This window comes from Hemiscyllium ocellatum, chromosome 39, assembly GCF_020745735.1.
Source record: "Hemiscyllium ocellatum isolate sHemOce1 chromosome 39, sHemOce1.pat.X.cur, whole genome shotgun sequence".
In the NCBI taxonomy this organism is placed as follows: domain Eukaryota; kingdom Metazoa; phylum Chordata; class Chondrichthyes; order Orectolobiformes; family Hemiscylliidae; genus Hemiscyllium; species Hemiscyllium ocellatum.
In genome coordinates this window covers 13192030-13219092 of record NC_083439.1, presented here as the reverse complement: position 1 = coordinate 13219092, position 27063 = coordinate 13192030, and the positions used below count along the sequence as shown (strand labels likewise).

General features: G+C 41.8%; 2 protein-coding genes across 4 annotated transcripts in view; one reads left to right on the top strand and one right to left on the bottom strand.

Moving 5' to 3' along the window:
• kif7 (kinesin family member 7) overlaps window positions 1–24241 on the top strand; it is a 41546-nt gene extending 17305 nt beyond the window's left edge. For 2 of the 3 annotated variants that reach the window (XM_060852809.1, XM_060852808.1), the window contains exons 10-18: window positions 1323–1525; window positions 3725–3922; window positions 4967–5092; window positions 7745–7921; window positions 8603–8818; window positions 14430–14636; window positions 14964–15162; window positions 15989–16153; window positions 17415–20378. In XM_060852809.1, coding sequence (XP_060708792.1) covers window positions 1323–1525; window positions 3725–3922; window positions 4967–5092; window positions 7745–7921; window positions 8603–8818; window positions 14430–14636; window positions 14964–15162; window positions 15989–16153; window positions 17415–17821 — 1898 coding nt within the window. In that variant the 3' untranslated portion in view covers window positions 17822–20378. Of the gene's footprint in view, window positions 1–1322; window positions 1526–3724; window positions 3923–4966; window positions 5093–7744; window positions 7922–8602; window positions 8819–14429; window positions 14637–14963; window positions 15163–15988; window positions 16154–17414; window positions 20379–24003 lie in introns of those variants that run through there. The other variant, XR_009647148.1, reaches the window with a different exon arrangement.
• LOC132834154 (UDP-glucuronosyltransferase 2A2-like) lies at window positions 18770–20724 on the bottom strand. The gene has a single exon (XM_060852810.1). The coding sequence runs from the start codon at window positions 20721–20723 to the stop codon at window positions 19092–19094; it is 1632 nt and encodes a 543-aa protein (XP_060708793.1). The 5' UTR covers window position 20724; the 3' UTR covers window positions 18770–19091.
• Window positions 24242–27063: the final 2822 nt, after the last annotated feature.

Below are 27063 nucleotides of genomic sequence, written 5' to 3'. Positions count from 1 at the left end.
CCCTTCGCTTCTCGGTGCCAACACAGTTCCAGGACTTCGGTAAGGTCCACGTTCAAAGCCAAGAGCCAGAAGTCCCAGCTTTGGGCACCAATACTGCAGCAATCAATGTCTCACCAATGTTGAAAGTGTCCCCGCCCTGGGCTTACTGCATCCAGGAGTCCCCGCTCAACTATTGCTGAGCTGACCCTCCACAGCCATTCCAGGAGTCCACGCATGCACTGAAGTTCAGAACGGAACTGAGCGTTGTAAACAAGCATCATACCAGACTCGAAATGTGAATTCTGCTTCCTCTGCACAGATGCTGCCAAACCTGCTAAGTTTCTCCAATAATTTTTCTTTTAATTTCAGGGTGCCGACTTTGGCAGAATAGTGTTTTCATTTGGTGAGGTATTTCATCAGCATCAAAATTCAATTCATGTTTTTGAAAGTTGAAATAGCATTACACGGAAAAGACAGTTGAGTGCAGAAGTGTTATGACACATTCGACTCTATAATAAACAAGCATATCTATATCTGTAATATATTTAAATATATATGTTTGAACCTTCTATTTGCACCAAATAATGTACTTGTGCAGTTTTTCAGTCACATTTTTTTGTGTTGAATGTTTTCCAGTGTGAACACCTGTGTCCACATTTTAACAGAAACATTGTGCAGTCACAAAAGCAAGTTTACAATCTGACAGTGAATTAACATAATCATGTAAAAACACATTTGAATTTTCATGTTGCCATTTTTATGTGTAAACTGCAAATTCTATTTGATTATTTCACAATAACAGATTGCATTTGTTAGGTGAAATTGCCTTTTGCAGCTTTAATGCTGCCATTTCAATTAAAAAGAGCCTCAAATTACCTTTTGCAATTGGACCAAGTTAAAATCCCTATACAGGCCATTCGACCCATCATGTCCACACCAACTCTGCAGAGAGCATTCCACTCAAACCCACCCCATCCCTTAAACCTGCATTTCCCATGGCTAATCCACCTAGCCTACACATCCCTGGTCACTATGGACAATTTAGCATGGCCAATGCACCTAGCCTTTGGACTGTGGGAGGAAACTGGACCACCCAGAGGAAACCCACACAGACACAGGGAGGATGTGCAAACTCCATACTTACAGTCGCCTGAGGCTAGAATTGAACTCAGGTCTCTGGTGCTGTGAGGCTGCAGTGCTAACCACTGAACGTCCATGCCACTTATGTTCCTTGAGTGAGTGAGAAAATAAAACTGTGACAGGATATACAGGTTCTGACCTTTTGTTTTCTGTTAGTCACTCCATATCTCTTTAGCTAAACTAGCTTATGTTTGAATGGCTAGGGAAAGATGCCCAAGCGATGAATAAACAGTACTTCCAGAAGATTCAAGAGTTGGAGCAGGAGGCGGAGCAGGCAAGGGCGGAGCTGACAGAGGCTCAGAAACAGCTCCAGGACTTTGAGGAGAAAGAACCCAGGGACCCCGTGGAAAGGGCCAAACTTCAGGAGTATCACAAAAAAATTGTTGCAGCACAAAGTAAAGTGCAGGTATGTGAGGTGATGTGGCTGCGAATACCTTCTGATGAAATGGCTAAACTAAACAGTGAAAGAGTAAAAATCTGGAAGTACCAATTCTGATGGACCACGGTGAAAAATATGCTGTGTTATTGGGCCACTATTTAAAACAAAAGGGCACAACATGTGCCAGGTTCAAAATATTTATTTCAGGGTCCCAATCTGGTATATATCTTTGTAAACAGTTGCTTTGTGGTACAAGACTTCAGTGTTGCTGAGAGGAGGGGGGTATGTTGGTGAAGCTTTCAGTGCAGCACTCGTGCTAGAATGTTACATTTCAAACAGTTACAATGTATTCCAAACAAAAGTGATACTGATGGATTGATGAGCCATTGTCATAGACAAAGCATAAAGGACTTTAAGCTCCCCAGGCTCCCAGATAATTCATAAAAGTGCAAGTTTTGAAAGTATTCCTTTCGTTTGCTGTGAACTTGTCCCCTTATATGAATATATGTCACTTCTGGCAAATAGAAGTAAGGCATACGATTAGGTCAACCGCTTACCTTAAATTGGTAATTAGTGTAGCAAGACCTTGGCCAATCAGAATCCACTTGTCAGCTGATACCATGTACTGTAACTTGCAACTTTAGAGATCAGTTTAGATTCCCTACAGTGTAGAAACAGGCCCTTCGGCCCAACAAATCCACATTGACCCTCCGAAGAGTAATTGCCCTCTCTAACACTACGGGCAATTTAGCATGGCCAATTCACCTGACCTGCACATCTTTGGACTGTGGAAGTAAACCGGAGCACCCAGAGGAAACCCACGCAGACGCAGGGAGAATGTGCAAACTCCACACAGACAGTCACCTGAGGCTGGAATCGAACCTGGGACTCGGGTGCTGTGAGGCAGCAGTGCTAACCACTGTGCCACCGTGCCGCCCACTGATTATCTGAAATTTGGTGTTCTTGCACTTGTCCTATGGGAGCAAACCAAAAAGCTTTGGCACCGTGTCTCTCTTCAGCAGTATATCTTTGAATAGCAATCTAGTACATGGGTTGCCTTTTAGTTATTTTTTGTGCCCCATCTAATTCTATACTCCTGAAAAACCCAGGTTGTCATTTTTATTATTCATTCTTAGTTGTAAAATTCCCATGTTTGACTCATTTAAATGTGCTGGCGCAAGTTTGATTTGACAGACAGATACGTTGGGTTATTGAGTATGGAATTCCTAGATTGAGTGGAAAGTCACATATGCAGCAGTTGTATAATGGGAACACATTATACTCGTACAAGGTGGGGCACAAAGGTTGTTTGTACCTGTAGAAAAATGACACCAAAAGAGGGAGAAGGAGATATAGCTGCTCTTGCAGAATGAGAATCTGTGTGCAATTTGATTTTGCACTTACAATTGCAAGCAAAATATTATTGTACAGCTATTTTTTCAATCGAAGAATTTATGTTTAACTTACGTAGAATCTTGATAGGACTATTCTTGTAACATTGAACAGTTCTGATCTCTTTATTATGGGAAGGATGGAGCGGCGCAGACGGTGAAAGATTCAGTTTGCTAACATGATATGAAAATAACTATCAAAAGTTGAACAGGTTGAGGCTCATTTATAGAGTCATAGACTTGTGCAGCATTGAAACAGACCCTTGGTGCAATCCGTCCATGCCACCAGATATCCCAAACCAATCTAGTCCTACCTGCCAGTACCCGGCCCCTATCCCTCCAAACCCCTCCTATTCATATACCCATTCAAGATTAAAAGTTGTTAAAGGTAATTAAGACTGAAATGTTTTGATGGGTTAAATATGGAAAAGATTTTATACTTGTAAGATCAGAACTAAAAAAACGCATATGATAGTCATAAATATATTCAGTATGGAACTGTAGAGAAAGTTCTATAGTTGGAGAGTGATTACAGTGTGGAACATGCTACAATAAAGATAGTTGAGTTAAACAGCTTTGATGTGTTTAAGGGGGAGCTAGATGAGGGTGAAAGGGATAGGAGGATGATATTGATGGATTAAATGAAAAGGATGGAAGGGAGCTTACATGGAGCTTTAATACTAGCACAGTCCCATTGATTGAATGACCTATTTCTGTCCTGTGAATATCGTGTAATGGATTCTCCCATCTGTACTTACTAGAAACTGCTGTGTTTTTATATATCGTAAATCTAGATTTCAGCTGCTGCTAATCTTGACATGCATTTCATTTCCAGGTACTCAGGCAAAAGAAGCGGGATACAGAGCAACTGGTTTCACTGTCATCGCAGAGTGAGCGGCGAATCCATGAGATGGAGAGAAATGTACAGCTGATGAAGCAGCAACAAGCACTGTTGCAGAAAAAGCTGAAAGAGGAAATGGATCAGAAAAGACGACTTGAGACAGAAATGCAGAAAGGAAAACATCGAGTGAAGGTACTGTTTGCTACAAGTTGTGATTGCACAGACTGAAGTATGTTTTACATTTTAGAATTTAGCATTTTTCTTCAGTGAAACATTAAACCCAATGAACAGTGAAACCAACTCAAAGAGGCAGCTATTCAAAAAAACACTTCCTGGCAATTGTAATTAACTTCCATTGTAAGAGATACAAACTGCACCTTGAAGTCGCAGTTATTTTCACCAATCTTTAATACATCAAGTCAGTTTACAATTTAATGATCGACTAAATTGGTAGTTCAAAATAAATACTTGGGCACGGTGTGTATTTTTTTTTGGTTCTTTTCTGTTCAGTTCAATATTTCTGGTACTGAGTTACAATATCAGGATTAAGACAGGCGAGTAAACACAAGGTGCAGCACATAATAAAATACTTTTATGAGTAGAGTGTTTTTTATCCAGCGTCCTTAGGGGCAGAGAAACTGCACTATCTCTGCAAATGGATGCCTACATTTTACATCTGCTTAAAGGAGAGAGGAGTTTCCCTGCCACTATGAATGCTGGATAAAAAGCACCCCATTGAACAAAAGCTGAGGACTGCATGTGACAACTACATTTCATTGCACCTGAATATTTGGTGTTGATGAATTGCTAATAACTCCCTACCTTCCTGTCAGCATTGCATACACAAGAAATTGGGGATCCTAGTCAAAAGCCTGCAGAACATTGATGCTAATTTGGGTGGGATTTTCCTCACACTCTAAAAGTGCACAGCAGCTATTTTGTCAACAGTGTTTGCTAGTCCGGTAGATTTCAGGATCACAACATTCCTTAATAGAAACAGGTGACAATGAATTGCAAAACTCAACTAACAGCCAAGAACCTGAAAACACATTCTCACTGGTTGAACTTCAGAGTCAGGCTCAATGTCAGATGAGATGAAATGTGTAATCCTGAGATATTTAGCTCATCCAGTTTAATGTATATGTAATGACTAGAGATAGGATATGTGAATACGTAGTAAATTGTGGATGCCCCCAAGTGTAATGATGAGCTCATTTTCCCTCCTTCTGTATGCAGGAGCTTGAAATAAAGCATAAGCAGCAGCAACAAATTCTCAAGATTAAAACCGAAGAGATTGCAGCTTTCCAAAGAAAGAGGAGAAGTGGCAGCAATGGGTCTGTAGTCAGCCTCGAAGAGCAGCAGGTAATGTGATAACGTGCCTGGAGCAACTCGGTGGTTAGCATCTGAACATTGATTGGAGCAGTTCAATTTCATCAACAAAATTCTATTTTCAAATGATTAGATTATTTGTTTCTTAGTTCTGTCCAATATGGGCCAAATACCTCCTGTGCCAATTTATGAACTTCCATGAATGTATATTTTACTGCTAATTAAAGGGTTGTTTTAATATTTGACAATTACTTTCCTCTCACCTTTGTTTTTGACATAGAGTCACAGAGATCTATAGTACAGAAAGAGACCCTTCAGTCAAATTCAGGATATCTGGTCCATGCTGACCAGATATCCTGAATTAATCTAGTCCTATTCCAGCATTTGGTCCATCTTCCTCTAAACCCTTCCTATTCATATACCCATCCAGATGCCTTTTAAATGTTGCAATTGTACCAGCCTCCACCACTTCCTCTGCCAGCTCATTTCATAGATGCACCACCCCCTACAGTTCCCCTTTAAATCTTTCCCCTCTCACTGTAAACCTATGCCCTCTAGTTTTGGACACTCTTACCCTGTGGCAAAGACCTTGACTATTCACCCTATCCATGCCCCTTATGACCTCTATAAGGTCACCCTCAACTTCTCACGGTCAAAGGAAAACTGCTTCTGCCTTTTCAGACTGTCCTGATAGCTCAAATCCTCCAACCCTGGTAACACCCTTGTAAATCTTTTCTGAACCCTTTCAAGTTTCACAACATCATTCTTTTAGTTGACTGACCAGGCAGTGAACTTGCACAGCTGACTGCCTATGGTATGTAGTTACAAGCATCTCTGGACATTGGATTTCAGTCTAAGAAAAATAAACAAACAGTGAAATTCACAGCTGAGCTCAGAGAAACCTCAGTATGGGGAGCTCCTCACAGCATGGAACAGCTAAGTGTTGTTTTTAAAAGCTTAACCATACTATATTTTTTGTACATCTACAATAGTGAGTAGGGTGGATTTTTATTTTGTTTGTATGTTTTACTGAGATCTGACATATTATGACAGTAACTCTACGACTATTACTAATTTTGCACACAAGCAACTAAGGAAGTTACCAGTGAACGGACTGAAAAATTAAAATTCAACAGCTGGTCAAGATGTTACCTATTTGTTATGCTCAGTAGAACTTAACAATTCAGGGAATGCACTTCCTTCCGTTGATTTGAGTCACAAGTTCCAGGATAGTCACAGATTCTCTTTCCTTTCTCTGCAGAGCAATGTGTACTCCAATTGACACCTCTATGTAAAGGCCAGGATTTTGATTTCTGATGTTTGTTGGAAAATGCATGTGTGCAGACATTGGGTGAAGACTAAGTCAGAAACAAAAGGTGGTACGGTGGCACAGTAGCTAGCACAGCTGCCTCACAGCGCCAGGGACCCGGGTTCGATTCCTGCCTTGGGCAACTGTCTGTGTGGAGTTTGCACATTCTCCCTGTGTCTGCGTGGGTTTTCTCCCACAATCCAAAGATGTGCAGGTTAAGTGAATAGGCTATGCTAAATTGCCCACATTGTTAGGTACATTAGTCTGGAGTAAATGTAGGGGAATGAGTCTGGGTGTGTTACCCTTTAGAGGGTAGGTGCGGACTTGTTGGCCCAAAGGGCCTGTTTCCACACTGTAGGGAATGTAATCTAATCTAAAAAATTGTACTTATCTTTACATTTTATGATTAGACGTTACAAATGGCAATTGGATAAGTCAATGAAGGACTGCTTGAGCCCCATTAAGAGCAAGTACAGTTGAATGATTTGCGTACCTATAAGCACATCACAGCCTTGAAGATTGGATGGGAATTGACACCAGCTTGAATCTTGTGGTGTATCCATGATTGAGTGACATTCCCTCTTTTGTATAACACTAGTGGACACACATACCTTGATGGAAATGTCTCGAGCATCTGCTTTAAGTGAGTGAGGAACATGGACGGGGCATTTGTTTTGTAGCTGCCAAAGATCGAGGGGTGGTGGGGGTAAAGGCCACGCTACTTTGTTCTAATAGGACCTTTTTGCTAGTGTTCTACTTCCCCTGTCATGCCAGTCACAAAGGTGGCAGAATTTCATCCACAACCACAGCAATAAGAACTAAGTGCTGGACCACCAGGTGGGCTCCACAGCTGTTAGGAGAGATTGATGTGCCTTCTCCCAGCTATCCAGCAGAACCAGGCCATAGTGAGGAAACTCCCTACCTGTGTAACAACAACACCATCTTGCATTTATATAGTATCTGGTGTAACAAAATGTCCCATGACACTTAATGAGAACATAATTGATAAAGCATTTTGACACCAGCTTACAAAACACAACATAAGGGTAGATCATCAAAAGCTTGGCAACTGTGGTGGAATACCAGGAGCACCTTCAAATTAAATGTAAAGCTAAGGATATTCTAGCCTCCTATTGCAGCCCCTTGTGATTTGGCAGGCTGTGGGAAGAGCCATGTTTGTGATAGACAGTGATCTCTGCCAACATGCGGCTGCTCACATCAGAAGCTGAAAGTGCATTGTGCTTGACGACTGATGAATGTGAGAGTGCGTGAAAACACACACAGACTTTAATGACCCATGATTATTTTAAGTGGGAAAAGCTCCTTTCTGAGCCCTTTGCTGTGACACGTGTAGTGATGATCAACTTTTCTTGTAGAAAATTGAAGAGCAGAAGAGGTGGTTAGACACTGAGATTGAGAAGGTTCTTGAACAACGGAAGGCTCTGGATGACCTGGAAGAGGAGCTGAACAAACGCGAGATCATTGTAGAAAAGAAGGAGGCCTTGCTGCAGGAGAAGAATGGGCTGGAGAGCAAGAGGCTGCGGTCCAGTCAGGTGAGAAATTCCTTCTATAGAATGAGTGATTGAGAGGTAGCAACTCCAACATTGCATCAGATTAGAGCCTAAGTGAACACTTTTCAGTAGGATGAAGGAACATTGGAGTCAAGACCACCTTATAAAAGGAAAAAAATGGGGATCCTATTTACTTAAGAGTTAAATTTGAAGGCCAATCAGATTAGAGAGTACTGGACTACATTTCAAGTGCAGAGAGAACTTGTTCAAGTTGATTTTCTGCAATTTTTCTCCCATCCTCTCCTAAAGCAACTGACTGAATATACCATTCTACTATTGTCAGCAGCAGTTTCTGACCTCATATATACAGTATTGTATATGTAAGCATAGAGAATAAATTTCAATGGGCCATTAAACTCTGAGCCTGCTGAACCTTGTGCTCAGCATTCACTTAACAGCAGAGTTGGGTGCAAACTGATCAGTAGTGGGAATACTGGCTGACTCGCCATTTTTCAACCCATTATGACACTGTAATCATCATCCATATGAGATCAGCTTTCCAAACACAGACCAGAGACCAAACCTGGAAGCTTGTGGCCTGTCCAACATTACCTTTCACTGTTAACATGAGCAGATTGTAGAAAAAGTATTCTCACTTTCTTTCAATTTATTTCAAGACCTTGGAGTGTTGGTTAGTTTTCTTTACTATTATTCTTTCTTTAGGCGCTGAGTAATGACATTGTGAGAGTGTCGAGCCGCATTGAATCTCTGGAGAAGGAGCTGTCTGAGAAGAATGGGCAGTTGCGTAATGGCAGTGCCTGTGACCAACAGGAAATCCGGGAAGAGATTTCCAACCTACGGCATGAGAAGGATCAGATGATGAAACAGCGCACTGAACTCGATGAGAAACTCCGGATGGGAAACCTGCTGTCTGCAGAGGTAGGGCTTGTTGGGAGAGAAGCCAGTTGATCCAGCAGCATATTGTAAAATCATACCGAATCAGTCATATGTTAGAATAATGTTTCACCTCATTAACTAGCTGCAAGCACAGTTGAATACACAACACCCTTATTATTCATGAGTTAGCTAATGCAGGACCATTTCTAGTTTATTTATCATGCAGTGGGATTGATATTCCAGTGTTACAGAGGAAAATCAGTGAATTATATGTTCATGTGCAATATGTTTGTAGTAGTAATCATTTACTATAAATAAAAGGTTTGTTACTTGCACTGCTTACCCTACACACTTAGTTCATAACTTCAATTCTAAAGCAGTCTCTCTATGAACAACATCGTGGGAGATCTCTTTAAAAGCTGATATTTAATTATTGTTTTACAACAAGTCCAAAAATTCCAGTGGGTCCGGTGGACTGATGACAGAATAAGATCACTGCAGAAGTGATCTCCTGTCATTAAATGTCTGATTGGTTACCATGGTGCCCTCTGAAGGTGATATTTATATTGGATTCTACAGGAGACTGCTGCCATTTGGAGCCACTCCTATGGCCACACTGAATGTATACAGAGCAATGGCATTTTGGGTGATGCCTTTGTCATTTGAGCCATTGAAGACTGGTGTATGTTTTCTGGAAACATTTCCTGATGAAGGGCTTATGCCAGAAACGTCGAATTTCCTATTCCTTGGATGCTGCCTAACCTGCTGTGCTTTAACCAGCAACACATTTTCAGCTGTGATCTCCAGCATCTGCAGACCTCATTTTTTACATTTAAGTGATAGCATATTAGTATTTAAACACTTACCTGTTCTGCTGAGTGTGTAGATTAGTTCCATAAGATTCAAATTTCATAAACATTTCAGCCAGTGTTTAAAACTGCTGTACATTGCAGATACAAGCCTCTTTATTGTTAATAATTATTTTTAAAAGCATAAATATTCAAATAATTGCCCACTTCCCTTTGGAAAGAACACGACTCCTGAACATGTTTCCACTAACCTTTTAGGCAGTGTATTCCACTTTGCAGCGCCTCGCTGTGTAAAGGTTTGTGTTTTAGCAGGTGTGTGTCTCATTTCTCAGCAGGTACACTGCGCTGCAGAGCTAAAGAGTTCAAAGGACCACAGATTCCAATCCTGTGTGTATTCAGCAAATGGCAGTTATTATAGAGTCGTACAGCACGGAAGCAGACCCTTCAGTCCAACTTGTCCATGCTGACCAAGTTTCCCAAACTAAGCAAGTCCACTTGCATGCATTTAGCCCATATCCCTCTAAACATTTTGTATTCATGCACCTTTCAAAATGTATTTTAAATGTTGTAACTGTACCTCCATCTATTACTTCCTCTGGCATTCCATTCCACATGCAAACCACCCTCTGTCTGAAAAAAAGTTGCCCCCTTTTTGAATCTTTCGCCTCTCAGTTGAAAATTTGCCCTGTAGTTTTGATTTCCCCTACCCTGGGGAAAAGACCTTTGCTCTCACCTTACCTATGTTCCTCATGATTTGGCTTTGTTTCCTTTCTTCCTTTGTCCAATCAGCCAGGGTTTTGAGCTGTCATCAATATCTGCTCCTAGGAAGCAATTGTGCATGAATGTTGAATGAAAGAAGAACCAGACTCTGTCATAATGCTGGTCTCCCTACCCTACCCCACCCCGCCAGCTGTCAGAAAGCCAAACTCTCTAGACTCATGTATATAATGGGGTAATGGAAGGGATTTGGTGTTCATAGTATAACCTGGAATCATCAACAGCTTCAGAGAGAAGCAAGTTGAGGAGAGGGGTAAGTAAGTTATTCTCGTTTTTGAGGTGCTAATATGGGGCAGGCATCCAAGTGAGTTTTAACCAGTTTTCTATCTAACCATCTTCTGTAAATAAATGAAATTACAGAGAATCATAGAATGATAGAATGCAGCAGGAAGTCCATTGTGCATCTACAGGCTCTTTAGTAAGTCTAACTACCTAGCTGCACTCCTGTTCTTTCTCTAAATTCCCGTCACTGTTTACCTACATATGTCACCCAGTTAAATGATACTATGAAACCTGCTTTCATCATTCTTTCAGGCAGTGCTTTCCAGATCACCACAGCTTTCTGTGTTTAAAGAAAAAGCCTTATTGTCTTTGATTCTTGTGTCAATATATTTAAATCCAACCCATCTGCCACTAGAAGCAGTTGGTTCTACTTTGCTTTATCATGATTTATAACTTCCTTTTAAATCTTTCTTTAACCTCTCTATTCTAAAGAAAACACAGCCAGCTTCCCCTGGACAGAGTGGATGTTGGGAAGATGTTTCCATAGGTAGGAAAGACGAGGGCCTGAGGGCACAGCCTTAGAGTAAAGGGATGACCTTTGAGAATGGAGATAAGATGAAACTTCTTCAGCCAGGGAGTGGTGAACCTATGGAATTCACTGCCACAGAAGGCTGTGGGGGCCAGGTTATTGAGCGTACTTAAGATCGAGATAGATAGATTCCTGATTATCAAGGGTTATGGAGAGAAAGCGGGAGAATGAGATTGAGAAACTTATCAGACTTGTTTGATGGCGGATCAGGCTTGATGGGCTGAATGGCCTAATTTCTGCTCCTATGTCTTATGGTCTCTTCACTCCCACTATCTCTCTGAAAAATTACCTCTTCAATCTGCCCATCTTTCCAGTTAGAAACATAGCAACACAGAAAATGTGACACCAGGTTTTGGTCCAACAGGTTTAGTTGAAATCACAAGCTTTCAGAGCGTTGCTCCTTCATCAGGTGAAATGAAGAGAAGCACACAGGCACAGAATTTATCGACAGAGAGATCAAAAGATCATGCAAGTGGCACGAGTGGAGTGTCTACAGCTGAGTAACAAGTCTATTCAGGTGATCAAAAGCATCAGACAGAGTCAGTAAAGTGTCAACAGATGAATAACATCAACAATTGCCAATTTCCAGACACCATCCTACAACTCATCCATTTCATACTGACAACAAGAACTATGAGTTTGACTGGGACAACACACCAATACTAGGACAGGCTAAACAAAGGACACCAAGGAAATTCCTGGAAGCATGGTACTCTTCCTTGGGCTCCATCAACAAGCACATTGGCCGGACCCACTATACAAACTGCTGCAATGGACAACCGGAAATAGTTCAGGCAGCGCCACATCAATTCAAAGTGGAACAGTACAGTAATATTTCACAAGAGGCAACACAGCACTGATGATGTCACCTAGAAATATCTACCAACAAACCTACCAGCTTGGAGAACAGACCAACAACGAATCCAACGAGCTCCCGAGCTGCAGATCTTCACAAAATCTTTAAACAACGTCTTCACCTTCGACAGCCAGCTCCTCATCCAGACACACGGAACAGACATGGGGACCAAATTTGCACCCCAATATGCCAATATTTTCATGCACAAGTTTGAGCAAAACTTCTTCGCTGCACAGGATCTCCAACCAACTCCATACACTAGATACATAACAACATTTTCTTCCTTTGGACTCATGGCACGGAATCACTAAAACAACTGCACAATGATATCAACAAGTTTCACCCCACCATCAGACTTACAATGGACTCATCTTCAGAATCAGTCTCATTCTTGGACACATGCATCTCCATCAAGGGTTTATGCCTTGGGTTTATCTCCAGCTACATGTAACCCCACCAAACTGTTCTGTATCTGGAGAATCCTTACTGTCCTGTTTTGCCACCATCACCTTGATAACTTGTTATGATCTCTCTATCTTAATTAGTTTGTACTAATTAATTACTCGATTCTTTGGTTATATCCTCAGCATACACATTATTCCAGCCATTTGGTTTGTCTCCAGCACCATCTTATTTTTTTTTGTAAGTATCTCTCTGTCTCAATTAATCAGATCATAGGGCATCCCTTCACTTGTTATTCAGCTATTGACACTTTACTCACACTGTCGGACACTTTGATCTCCTGACTTATTATTCAGCCTGTCGACATTCCACTCGCATCATTTGTATGATCTTTTGATCTCTCTGCCTATAAATTCTGTGCCTGTGTGCTTCTCTTCTCTTCTCTTCACCTAACAAAGGAGCAGCAATCCAAAATCTTGTGATTTCAAATAAACCTATTGGTCTATAATCTAGTGTCATGTGACATCTGACCTTACAGGAACAGGAATTGGCTATTCAAATCTGGGAGCCTGCTCCACCATTCAGTATGATCATAACTGATCATACCTACTCAGTACCCTGTTTCTGCTTTCACCTATACCTTTTGACCCGAAGAACTAGGTCTGTCTCCTTGAAAACAATCAATGTTTTGGCCCCAACTGCTTTCTTTGGCAGTGAATTCCACAGGCTCACCGCTGTGAGTAAAATGGCCTACCCATGTATCCTTAGATTATGCCTCTTGATCTGGACTTCCCAGTCCTCGGGAACACCCTTCCTGTGTTTACTCTGCCTAATCCTGTTAGAATTTGTTAGGTTTCTATGAGATCCTCCCTCATTCATCTAAACTCCGGTGAATATAGTCCTAACTGACACAGCCTTTCTTCATAGCTCAGGGTTCAGCCTTTGCTGCACTCCCTGTGCAGACAGAATTTCCTTTCTCTGATAAGGAGACTAAAACTGCACACAGTGTGCCAAGTGTGTCTCACTAAGGTCCTGTATGATTGCACCTGTACTTATATCCTCTTGCTATGAAGGCAAGCATGCCATTTGCTGCCTTCACTGCCTACTGCACCCGCGTGTTTACTTTCAGCGAGTAGAGTACAAGAAAACCCAGGTCTTGTTGCACCTCCTGTTTTCCCAATCTATTACCATTCAGATGACGATCCACCTTCCTCTCTTTCCTACTAAAGTGGGCAGATTTGTCCACATTATACTTCGTCTGCAATTGGACACGGTAGTTCAGCTGAGGTCTAACCTCACTTGTTTAGAAGTATTCAGTTTTACTTGCAAACAATAAGGTCAGGCAGTATCTTTCCAAGTTCTGATGAAAGGTTAATTACATAAAACATTAGTTCTGTTTCTCCCTCTCCCAGCTACTGCTAGCTTGCTGAAGGTTTTCTTGCATTTTTGTGTTTTTCCAGATTTCCAGCAGCCACAGTATTGTGATTCACAGAATTGTTTTGGGGCAGTATGGTGGCTCAGTGATTAGCACTGCTGCCTCATAGCACCAGGGACCCAGGTTGATTCCAGTCTCGGGCAACATCTGTGTGGAGTTTGCGCATTCTCCCTGTGTCTGCGTGGGTTTCCTCCGGGTGCTCCGGTTTTCTCCCACAGACCAAAGATGTGCAGGTTAGGTGGTTTGGCCATGTTAAATTGCCCATAGTGTTAGGTGCATTAGTCAGAGGGAAATGGGTCTGGGTGGGTTACTTTTCGGATGGTCGATGTGGACTTGTTGGACCAAAGGGCCTGTTTCCACACAATAGGGATTCTCATCATTCTAATCAAAAAGCAGACCATTTGGTCCGTTGTGTCGAAGTTGGCTGTCTGAATGAGGAACGCACCCAGTCACCAGAGCCCTGTACATTCATTCTTTTCAGATAATAATTCAATTTCCTCTGTACTCCCTATATTAAAGCATTGCCTTTCCTTTTTTAATGTTTGTCTATTGTTGCTCTCTAGGAAGAGAGGACCCTTTTCCAGCTGGATGAAGCTATTGAAGCGCTGGATGCTGCAATTGAGTACAAAAACGAGACAATCACACGTCGGCAGAGGGTGCTGCAAGCATCTGCCAGCATGCTGTCCCAGTGTGAAATGAACCTGATGGCAAAGCTGAGCTATCTCTCAGCATCTGAAACTAGAGCACTGCTCTGCAAATATTTTGACAAGGTAAGGGCTGTTTCTCCTTTTACTGTGCACAGCATGCCTTGTCTAATTGCCAGCAGAACCTTCTTGAGACTATTACCATCAGGTGGGGAGTAAGAAGGACGTATGAGGAAGGAGACCATGCTGTCAACATTGGCGAAACTAATTGTGGCATTGATGGGCCCAGCTTGGAGCTTGGACATTTTACTCCAAGTCCCGATTGTTCATAATGCTGCTTGTGCTTTACAGCCGTGTTGTATTTTTTAAGCCATGTCGGTCAGGTAAAGTAAGCAACAGTGGGGCAAAGCGACATGCAGCACGTTCTGAATCAGTGTGAATGTGTTCCTGCAGGTGGTAACACTCCGAGAAGAGGAGCGCAAGATGCAACTGTCTTTCATGGAGTTGGAGATGCGCGCTGAGGAGCAACAAAAGCTCGTTTACTGGCTGGAGGCAGCAGTCGAGCGCCAACGCCTCGAGACAGATCGTCGCCTCACTGTCCAGCAGAAGGAACATGAGCAAAACCTGCAGCTCCTGCTCCAGCACTGCAGAGGTTCGGACTGACTGGATTCATAGAGCATTTGTAGATTTGTACATCGTTATAATCTCATAGAGTTTTACAGTACAGAAAGAGGCCCTTTGCTCCATTGGGCACCAACCGCCCGATGTACACTAATCTCACTTTCCAGCATTTGGTCTGTATTTTTGTATGCTTTCACACTTGGTGATCATTTAAGCATTTCTTAAAGAGTTATACGTTGTACCAAGATGTTCTTATTCCAAATGGATACTGTTATTGATGTATATTGTTTAATATTATACACACTCTTTCAGTTTTGACACTCATTTTTTCCATCTCCAAATCTTTTATGATCACAGCATATGGGCTTGACTCAGATCCATTAGAACTTGGATTGAATCCATGCAATTCATTTGAGCTGGAATGGTTTTCCATTTGAAAGAAGTACCTACACTGCAGCTCTAGAGCACACAGAGCAGGATCCTGAATTTTACTGCCGTTCAGCTTTCTGTCAGGCAGTGGTAAAAATGCTTCAATGAATCCCAGTGTCCCAGGTTAAAAAACTGGAAAAATCAACCTATGTTCAATCTGAATTCTTCTTGATCTCTGTGCAGAATTATTTGTGAATTTCCAAGTTGATTATCATTATAGACTCTCATTAACCTGAATTCACACGAGACCAGCCAAGCAATATCAGTGGTTGCTAAGCATCCATAAAGTCACGATATCACGACCTGCCAGAACCTTGGAAAAGAGACAGGGAGTCGATAACAAAGAAGATTTGTGTTCAAGCTTCTGTCAACGGGTGGAACAGTCCCAGACCCTTTGCAGAATCTCATTTTGTTTTGTCTTTTCACAGGACAAATGGATGAAGGAATTGCTGGGAGTCAGAGGCAGTATGAGGGCTGGATTCAAATGCTGGAGAAGGAGCTTGTCTGGTACAAACGAGCCAACCATGAATTGAACACAAAATTGCGAGAACTGTCTAGTTATCTTGTGAATCAGCCAGCAGAGCAAAACAAATGTAAGAATCAGAATGTGGCAGTGCTACTGACACTTCAGTTACATTGTAGCTCCTTCACACTCATTTCTCAATCATAGGAATTATCTCATTTTAACCAGAGGGAAACCACTGTGTAATGCTAAAGAATGTGAACGATGGTTCCTCTTCCTTTATTATAACTTGCACTTAATTCCTTCTCACTTTCCTCAGTTCTTAAATTAATTACAGCTTCTCTTTAAAAACTGCCCCGACTATAATTGAATTTTATGGAAGGTACAATAATGTGCACTGATTGGAGCCACCTTTTATTTTTCTATTGATCACAATGTCTGAATAAGTGAGGGGAATTTTGCTATTTCTGTTTCACATAAATAGGACCAATGATTAATTATACTTAAAAGGTCAATTTGTTCACCTATTAAATTTGAAGAACTTACATTCATACAACGCCTTTCTTATTTTCAGGAAGTTCCATTGGCTTTAGAGCCAATAAAGTGCTTTTGAAAAGTAGTTATTGTTATTCTGTAGGCAAACCCATCAACCAAAGTGTACACTGCAGGTTTCACTGACACAAAATAGGAGTTAAGGCTTGGGCATGATCAGCCATGGTCTTATAGAGTCGCATGGTAGGCTTGAGAGGCAAATGTCTGACTCCTGCTCCTATTTCTTAAATGTTCACAAACAGCAATGTGAAAAATACCATTTGCTTAATGTTGACAATTTTGGTTAAACGATAACTGGCAGGATATCAGAAAAACTCCCAGTTTTCCCAATATATTCGTGAGGCAGTATGGGTCTCAAATTAACATTTTTTTCTGAAGGGTTGCCTGTGTAACCATGCTACGCTGCCACATTAGTGCACTGAGTGACAGGTTATCTTACGAATTCATGTTCTACAGTGACACTTGATCCACCAAACTACTGATGGTGATTTGGGAACTGACAGATTGGATTTGAGCAAGGCCCCACTTGTGGGGGCAGTGAGGTTAGGTTTACACTTGCAGGCCTTCTGATGTCACTAGTCATCACCGTGCCATGAGGAGACACAAAATGGATGTCCGATTTCTCTCTAGAAGTAAGATAAGTCGATTTAAGTGAGAGGTGCTCACTGCTCCTGCTTACGCATTTCAGAAAATCAGACTATCTGATGATCGTTTGAGCACACATAAATCAGAAGAGAAAGATGCTGTTTAACATTAAATTGCACTGTGCTTTTGCTTTTGCTCACTTGGCAGAAAGCATGTGAAATAATGCTGCTTCTGTTCTGTTTTATATCTTGGAGATGTTGGGAAAACTCCAGTCACTGTTGACCGAATTCCTGCACGACCTGGTAGAGAAGAAAATGGAAATAATATTCTGCCAGAGCAAATGCCTGTGCTGTCAGCTAATCTAGAGCACATTCCCAAACCGAAAGAAGAGCTCCGGGATCTGGTCCATGCACCTCTGCCACCCACTTGGAGAAGGTCATCCCTACCTACAGAAGATCAGTCTGGACTTGATGAACTGAGACTACGGGATTCAGTGGAACATTCGTGCCATCGGGTGGTGCAGCCTGCAGAGGGTGCTATGCACTGGAGTTTTACACCTGTGCAGAAATCTCAAAAAACATTCAGACAAGCAAGTCTCAGTTCAAACATTTCTCACCTGAATTCTGGGATAATTGACGTCCGAAAAAATCCAGTGGGATAGCTGACCGTGAAATGCCATGTGGTGTTAAAGTAGACATTAGCACAGATTCTCATTGAAGAAGACCCACTTTGAAGAAAAACATTTTTATTTGAAAATTTTCAACAAGATGGTTCATATTGAACAGGAAAACATTTCAGAGCAGAATCTTGGTGAGTGATGGAAAATTAAACTTGTTTCAGTTTACTTTTTGATAAAATAGAATCCCAAAAATAATAGAGATGAAAGATTTTAACAGTAAGGGTGAAGCCAGAGGGTGGAATCACAGCAGAATGAGTGATTCGAAATAGCAACACTGGGTGACCAATTCCACTGTCTAGAGAGGTACTGATCACACTACTGAAGGAGCGTCAGAGTCCTGTGGTTTAGATTTGATTGCTGTTCTTACAGGAAAAGCATTTGGACGACCTTCAAAAAATGTGTACCTTTACCTTTATATGTGTCTTTTATTTGTCCTTCGAAGAATTGTGCACAACCTATATTTTAGTAGTTGTTTGGACTTGTGTTAATATGCGTGAAGTTGAGAAAAGATGAAAATTTGTAATAACTATTGTTCATTTTTCCTGCTTTACACTCACTGGTTCTGTTATATCCTTCAATAATGGTGCTTCTTCATGTAAGCAGCGTGATTAATTTTTAATGACATCTGAAAATCAGATTTCTAATCAAAGTGCAGCATTTCACTGAGTGTCAACAAGCAAGAACTACTGTTGACAGACAAACCTGCATTCTTATGCACTACTAATGGACTTGTGTAAGCCTCAGGATACCGATAAAGGGCAGTCATGATGTGGAGGTGTCGGTGTTGGGCTGGGGTGGACAAAAATCACACAACACCAGGTTATTGTCCAACAGGTTTATTCAGAAACACTAGCTTTCAGAGCACTGTGCCTTGTGCTCAATGGAGTTGTGGAGTACAAGATCATACAACACAGAATTTATAGCGGAAGATTACGGATTGATACCACTGAAATGATATATTGAAAAAAACTGGGTTGTTTGTTAAGTCTTTCATCTTTTAGCATGACCATGTTAGTTTCAGTTCATTCATATATAAATCCCAGAACGTTTTTAAGGTTACATTCTCAAGTTAGCTTTAACAATAGATGTCATCCCAGCTCAAATACTACTTTGAAAGTGTACGGTTAAAGTGTGTCTCCTAGTTTCTAGACTGATTCTATTTCTAAAGTGGGATTTACAGAACTTTACATGAAACTTTCTATTCAATTGGAACAACTCGATTCCTCCTAGTCCCAGTCTGAAACGATGAATCTTACTGAGTTTTTTCCTTTTTCTTCCGAGTGACATTACAAAGTTTCTTCAATAGTAGGACTGTCAGCATTATAACCATGAGGAACAGTGATAACAGGAAAACCATCACATCTACACAATAGTAAGCATACCAGGGGAGTCGGTAAGACTCTGAGCGTAAATGTGCTGCCCCTTTGTGTCGGGCAACATATTCAACCCAGAAAATAGCTCTCTCGATTGGAGACTCGGGTTGGTCTCTGTGGAGAGCAGAGAGTTTCTGCATGTTCTCCCGATAAGAGGTGTTATATATAACCTCATTAAGTGCCTGCAGTAGATCTGTTGACTGCATGGTTGCGGCGCTAATGACCTTTGCTGCACCTCGGACTTCAAGTCTTAGTAAATTATCAAACTGGTCAAAAAACAGAGGTATGCCAACTACTGGCACCCCATGATAAATGGCTTCATAAACTCCATTGGTGCCACCATGAGCAATGAAGGCTCGTGTCTTTGGGTGTCCCAGTAGATCATTCTGAGGGATCCATTTTGCCAGTAAGGTGTTATTTCCAATGTTGGGAGGAATCTTTCCATCATGTTTCCAGATAACCTTCTGAGGTACTTGAGCAAGAGCCTCTGCTATTTGCATTACAATATGCATTGGCAAAGAGTTGACAATGGTCCCCATTGACATGACAATAATCCCATGTTCCCCTGAGGACTGGACAAACTCCTCAAACTCTGCCTCTAGAGGTTTGGATGGTTTACACTGGAATCCTCCAATATAAACAATATTGGGCATGGTGGGTCTCGGGAAATCAAATATAAAATCTACTCTCATCAGCCACACATCTGCACTGAGAAGAACAGTCTCGGCGTCTGTGTCTGGGCCCAGATAGCGATGGCAGAAATCATTGTACATTGGATATGTTAGAAAATTTGCAATTGCTAGTTGAATAAGATTTAGGATAACATTTTGTGTTCTTTGGAGAAAAGTCATTTTGTCTGTCAATTGAGAGCGCGGAATTGGAACATAGGAAGCTGGTGATGGGGCAGAGACGAAATGAGCTTCTCCACTGGTGATCCATCGAACATTATATACCAAAGGGAGTTTTAAATAATGCGCAAGCATTGAGCCTGTAAGAAATACAGGATCAGTAAGTACTAAGTCAAAGTTCTCATTTTCAAGTTGATTTAACAAACTTTTGTTTTCAAAAATTGCAGTGTTTAAGTCCATCCCCCAATGGTGACAGGCATGCATAAAAGACATTGTTGCATATTGGAACTTAATAAAGCCCCATGGCGTCCAACCATCCTGAAAGGCTTCAAGTGTCTTTTGTATCAGAACATCCAAAATATCTTCATTATTATTTTTCCCAATGATTCCTTCTACTTCAGTTACAATAGATTGATATAGATCAGGCCTCTCTTTGATGTACAATGTCGCTGAGAAATAAAGCACAGTGAAGTTGTGCCCACGGAGTTTCAGTTCTTCCATTAAAATTCTCATATTGACCCAGTGACTTCCATCAAGCGGGACAACCAATATATTCGCTCCCTGGGTAATTGGGCAGGAGAGGGTGAAGCAGATAGTAAGAATGCATGCAACCTGGAATCTATTCTTCCACGCAAGACAATCCATGTTAACTGCAAGTGACATCCAGATCCTGTTGAAGAATTGAAAAAATATATTACTAAAGCATATAAATCTCTCCAATCTGGGATCTTTCAGAACAAGTCATGTTTGTATTTCTGGAATACAGAATGATTAGCTTACTTACAGTGTGGAAACAGGCCCTTCGGCCCAACAAGTCCACACCGACCCGCCGAAGCGTAACCCACCCATACCCATACATTTACTCCTTACCTAACACTAGGGGCAATTTTGCATGGCCAATTCACCTGACCCACACATGTTTGGACTGTGGGAGGAAACCGGAGCACCCGAAGGAAACCCACGCAGACACGGGGAGAACGTGCAAACTCCACACAGTCAGTCGCCTGAGGCGGGAATTGAACCCGGGTCTCTGGCACTGTGAGGCAGCAGTGCTAACCACTGTGCCACCATGACACCCACTTTAAGAGTTTGATTTGACGCTCTTTGAGAGTCATTACTCCATTAGGGTGACAGATTTCGCTACGCGTGTGGTGTGGAGGCCGATTGCTTGATATTGGAATTCTTAACCACAAGTTTGGACCAGAAAATACTGTCACTATGCATATTTACATGAAACATGAGACGCTAATGAAACATTATATAGCAGTGGTAAAAATTGTTTTCCATATCCAAATACTGTATCTTCCGTGTTTCTGCTAAACGCTAATACAACGCTGGCTGGTTGCTTGGGTCACTGAAAATTTCCAGACAGCATGTATTCCAAGTCTTAAGTTTCTGACTGGAGAGATTAGGTTTAAAAAGAATATCAGAAGAAAGATCAGAAGAAGGCCACAGGATCTTGTAACTTTGCTTAGTCCTTCAGTAAGACAATCATTGGACTGTATCAACTCCACTTTTCACTTGTCACTTGGGTTTGTAAGTGCCCCAAAATCAAACAATATCAGACTGCTGAGTGCCAGCTGTCCACTAGCGTACAGAATTCCAAAGATGCCTCTGTGAAGAACTTGGCTTATGGAATTCAGTATTTCACAAAGTCTACTTAAAAGATTGAAACTCTACCACAGATTGAGAGTTCCCTCACTGAGGGTTTTGCCAGCAACTAGTAACTTTGATCAAGAGTGATTAATTTTGTATCTCTGACAATTCATTAGATGTCAAGCCCCATGACATTTACAAGACAACATTTAAACAAATCATTTTGTCCTATATTGTAGCTATGTACATGTGATTAAAGGCAAGAAATGTATGTATTTGTTTGGATGTCTGAACTCACAAAGGTTCGTCACAGGAAAGTATTAACTTTTGAGTTTTTGTTATTAGAGGATTGATTCCCCCGATGAAGTGTTTTAGTGTAGACAGTTGAGTACCGGCAACCTGTAATTGAATCCCCAGCACAGATTGCTTTATCATAACATTTTAATGCGAGGACCTATGTTTAGTAATCTCCATCTTCAATTCTTCAGTCAATTTCAGAAGAAATCAATCATTCACTTTCAATTCAATAAGCTCCAATTTAGCTGTTCGTAAGGCACTCAAAAGTCAATGTAAACAACATACGTTAGCATTTCTTTGTCACCATTACAGTTGAGTCTTTAAAATATTCTATCAGATATTGAAGCTAACTCTCACTCATCAGCTGAAAAGTCTCAAGTGGCTATGTCACTTTACTTTTCATTTCAACCTTTATTCATTTCCTAAGACTGGATGTTAGTCCCACAGATGTATCATTTTTTGGCTTCTCCTCAAAACCTCTTTAAAGACAGTGTAACGTATGCAGTTATCCCAATCTAAAGGAACAATTCCAAGAGAATTTTTGATGAGGTTTTGGACATCAATGATATAGTTGTTTAGAAAGTAAATGCACTTCGACTCAGAGATGTACTACAGAAACAGACTCTTTAGTTCACCTTATCCATGCCGACCAGATAACCTAATCTAGTCCCATTTGCCAGCATTGGCTCATAGCCATCTAAACCCTTCCTATTCATGTATCCATCTAGACGCCTTTTAAATGCTGTAATTGTACCAGCCTCCACCACTTCCTGTGGCAACTCATTCCATACATACACCACCCTTTGTGTGAAAATGTTGCCCGTTAGGTCCCTTTTAAATTTTTCCCCTTTCACCCTATGCCCTGGAGTACCCTTCCCTAGGGAAAAGACCTTGTCTATTTACCCTATCCATGCCCCTCATGATTTTATAAACCTCTATTAGGTTACTTCTCAGCCTCCACTGCTCCAGGGAAAACAGCCCCAGCCTATTCACCCTCTCCCCGTAGCTCAAATCCTTCAACCCTGGTAACATTCTTGTAAATCTTTTTTGAATCCTTTCAAGTTTCACAACATCCTTCCGCTAGGAGAGAGAACAAAATTGCACGCAATATTCCAAAAGTGGCCTAACCAATGTGCTGTAAAGCTGGAACATGACCTCCCAACTCCTGCACTCAATACTCTGACCAATAAAGGAAAGCATACCAAACGCCTTCTTCACTATCCTATCTACCTACGACTCCACTTTCAAGGAACTATGAACTTGCATTCCACGGTCTCTTTGTTCAGCAGCACTCCCCAGGACCTTAATGTGTCTGCATTTCAGATTGCAACTCACTGTTCACTACAAAATAAACTGATTTTAGCTTGCAATTGCTGAAACTGTTGCATCAAGAAATTATGAAGTTTCACTTACCAGTGAAAAACAAATAGAGTACTGTACAATACAAATACTCCCAATAGCTGAGAGTTCAACTAATGTATAAGTGCTGTTGAATGATTGCACAGATCAATCCAAAGTCTATTTGGATTACTGATTATACAACAGACTTTGTTTGGCATGGGTCACCTGTTGCCATGGCTGTGTTATAACTTGATATGTTGTTTTTACATGCATTAAGTTGAAGAAATGTGGAAGTTTGTAAAACCTTTGTTCATTTTGCCCCACTTCGCGCACACCATGTCCACATTTGATGCAGATGTCATTTCATATCACTTTAATTCCCAATTTCAGAAAATTTTCCGACAGTTATCACCTAAAAGCTGGTTGTTATAATAATAAAAGTGCTGCTAAAACTGTATGATATTCTTGATTACATATTGAGGTGAGACATTTCAACAGCAAATAAATCATGTATATATGAAAAGCTAAATTTACAGTTTTTGCAGAATGAACAAGCACTTGCTGAGAATCCAGAATGCCAATTCACTCAGTATTTTCCAGAGAACTTGTTTATATGTTGATTTCCTAATGTCTTCCAGGAAATGTTGTAAAGAAATTCTGTTATGGGTAGGGATAGTTGTGGAATTAAGCATTGACCTTTTGCCTTTAGCAGATGGATTAAAATCTCGACCAGATGGTTAAACAGTTCATTGGGTTGCAATTATTTTGGAGGTGAGACCAGAGGAAACCTTCAAGAATTTCTGCTTTATTTTTGTATGACTTCAAAAACTTTATGTAACTGAGACAAAATTATGATTTACAAGATTGAGCATGTAACCATTGAATGTCACAAGGTTTATATATATGTCAATTACTGAACAATTAAAAGGAGTTATGACTTTTGTAAATATTGTAAAGTTGTACAGTGACTTTATCTGTTGTTTGCTCTGTTTTGTAATTTTTTCACCTGTGCTGTGCAAGAGTTGCATTCTTGTTACTTTGCCTTAAATGGAAATGCAGTCATTTCCATATTACCGTCTCTCAGGTGCAATATCCAGAATAATCATAGAGTCATAGAGATGTACAGCACGGAAACAGACCCTTCAGTCTTCCATGTCGACCAGATATCCCGACCCAATCTAGTCCCACCTGCCAGCACTTGGCCCATATCCCTCCAAACCCTTACTATTCATATACCCATCAGGTACCTTTTAAATGTTGCAATTGTACCAGCCTCCACCACTTCCTCTGGCAGCTCATTCCATACACATACCACCCTTTGAGTGAAAACATTGCTCCTTAGGTCTCTTTTATACCTTCCATCTCTCAACCTCAGCCTATGCCCTCTAGTTCTGGACTCCCCGAACCAGGAAAAAGACTTTGCCTTTTTATCCTATCCCATACCCCTCATGATTTTGTAAACCTCTATAAAGTCACCCCTCGGCCTCCAATGCTCCAGGGAGAACAGCCCCAGCCTATTCAACCTCTCCTATAGCTCAAATCCTCCAACCCTGGCAACATCCTTGTAAATCTTTTCTGAACCCTTTCAAGTTTTACAACATCTTTCCAATAGGAAGGAGACTACAACTGCATGCAATATTCCAACAGTGGCCTGATCAATGTCCTGTACAATCATAACATGACCTCCCAACTCCTGTACTCAATGCTCTGACCAATAAAGGAAAATACTCCAAACATCTTTTTCACTAACATATCTACCTGCGACTCCACTTTCAAGGAGCTATGAACCTGCACTCCAAGATCTCTTTGCTCAGCAACAGTCTCTCAGACCTTACCATTAAGTGTATAAGTCCTGCTAAGATTTGCTTTCCCAAAATGCAGCACCTCACATTTATCTGAATTAAACTCCATCTGCCACATCTCAACCTATTGGCCCATCTGATCAAGATTCCGTTGTAATCTGAGGTAACCTTCTTTGCTGTCCACTACGCCTCCAATTTTGGTGTCATCTGCAAACTTACTAACTATACCTCTTATGTTCACATCTAAATCATTTATATAAATGATGAAAAGTAGTGGACCCAGCACCAATCCTTGTGGCACTCCACTGGTCACAGGCTTCCAGTTTGAAAAACAACCCTCCACCACCACCCTCTGTCTTCTACCTTTGAGCCAGAGTGAATTGACTCCCCTCTTTTCAAACTCCTCAGTTTTCTGTATCAAATATTGTATTGTTTTGGCACAGAGCCTAGTCACGGTTGAATTGAAATGTAGTTAACCAATTTTTACTGTGTCAGGAAAGGGCCAGTTGCAAGGTTCTCTTGAGTGAAAGAAAAGCAATTTTACTGTTTGCCAACTTTGAGAAATAATGAAGTTGCAGTGGTAAGTACATACATTCACTCGTATAAAATTGAACAGGGTTAGTGTCCAATACAAAAGTGACACAGTTTAAAGTCCTGAAGATGTCCATGAGGTGTAAGATTTTAACCTGAGAGGATAGTTGCTCAGTCAGTGTCTTGAGCCATTAGCAGTGCTGAAGAATGTGCTTATTCCTGATGAAGGGCTTATGCTCGAAACGTCGAATTCTCTATTCCTGAGATGCTGCCTGGCCTGCTGTGCTTTGACCAGCAACATATTTGCAGCTGTGATCTCCAGCATCTGCAGACCTCATTTTTTACTCGAAGATTTTAACCTACTGCGAATCCTCTTACAAGGATGCCTTCCTTGAAGAAGCTCTCTTCCTCCCTCTACAAGGATTTCAGTGAGTCCCTCTCTCACTGCACCCCCCAGGTCACCACCTCTGCACAGAAACTCTTCAGCCATGTTCTCCAACAGACTCGTTACCACAGCCACATCTCCTTCCTCAGCACCTGTCTACAGAACCGACTGATCCCACACGGACTCCGAACTACATTCCAACCAACAAAATTTGGACCCAACCAGGACAACCTGTACCTACAACAAATCCGAAGCCTCCAGCAACAGACCTCCCTCCGGATCCTCCGCTCCACCCTTGCAGCCATGCGTCGCCACTTACACTCCCTGCAATCAGCCCTACCCCAGCTCAGGACTACACTCTCACAGACCTGCAAAGGACCCCTGCTGTTCTTCATCTACAGAAGAATCCACAAACTCAACAAACAGTTCTTCCTAGCCATATCAGAGATTAAAGACAGTAAGTACCAAAAACTTTCATGTACTTACCCCCACACTCATGGCCCCTCAACTAGTCCATAACCTTCCACAGGCCTGTCGGACGCCATTACACATGTGGCCGCTACAGCGCCCGCGGCACCAAAGGCCGCCGCCGACCGTGACGTCACTTCCGCCCCCACCGACCTCGGAGCCCCCGCGATCGCCGCCCCAATAACTGCCCCGGTGACCACCACACACACAACCGCTTCCACGATCGCCGACGGACCCGCGACCCACGCGGCCACCGGGAATGACCACCACTCCTCCGTCGCCGCAACCATTTCCGCCCCTCCGGTTGCCGTCGGCGCAGCCACTTCCGCCCCCACTGACATCACTAACCTGCAGGAACACAAATCCTCAGGTTTCCCCGCCCCCACGCCGCCTTACGTGACTACGCGTAACCCCGCCCCCACGCAAACCTTCGTCACCACACATAACCCCGCCCCCACAACGTCTTTCGTCACTTCACGTAACCCCGCCCCCACGCTTATTTCCGTCACGACGCATGACCCCGCCCCCACGTCGAGCAACGTCACCACGTCTAACTTCGCCCCTACTTCGATCTCTGTCCCCG

What these genes read in the sequence shown, in the direction of transcription:
- LOC132834154 (XM_060852810.1), bottom strand. Translation starts at nt 20,723, where the DNA reads ATGTCACTTGCAGTTAACATGGATTGTCTTGCGTGGAAGAATAGATTC.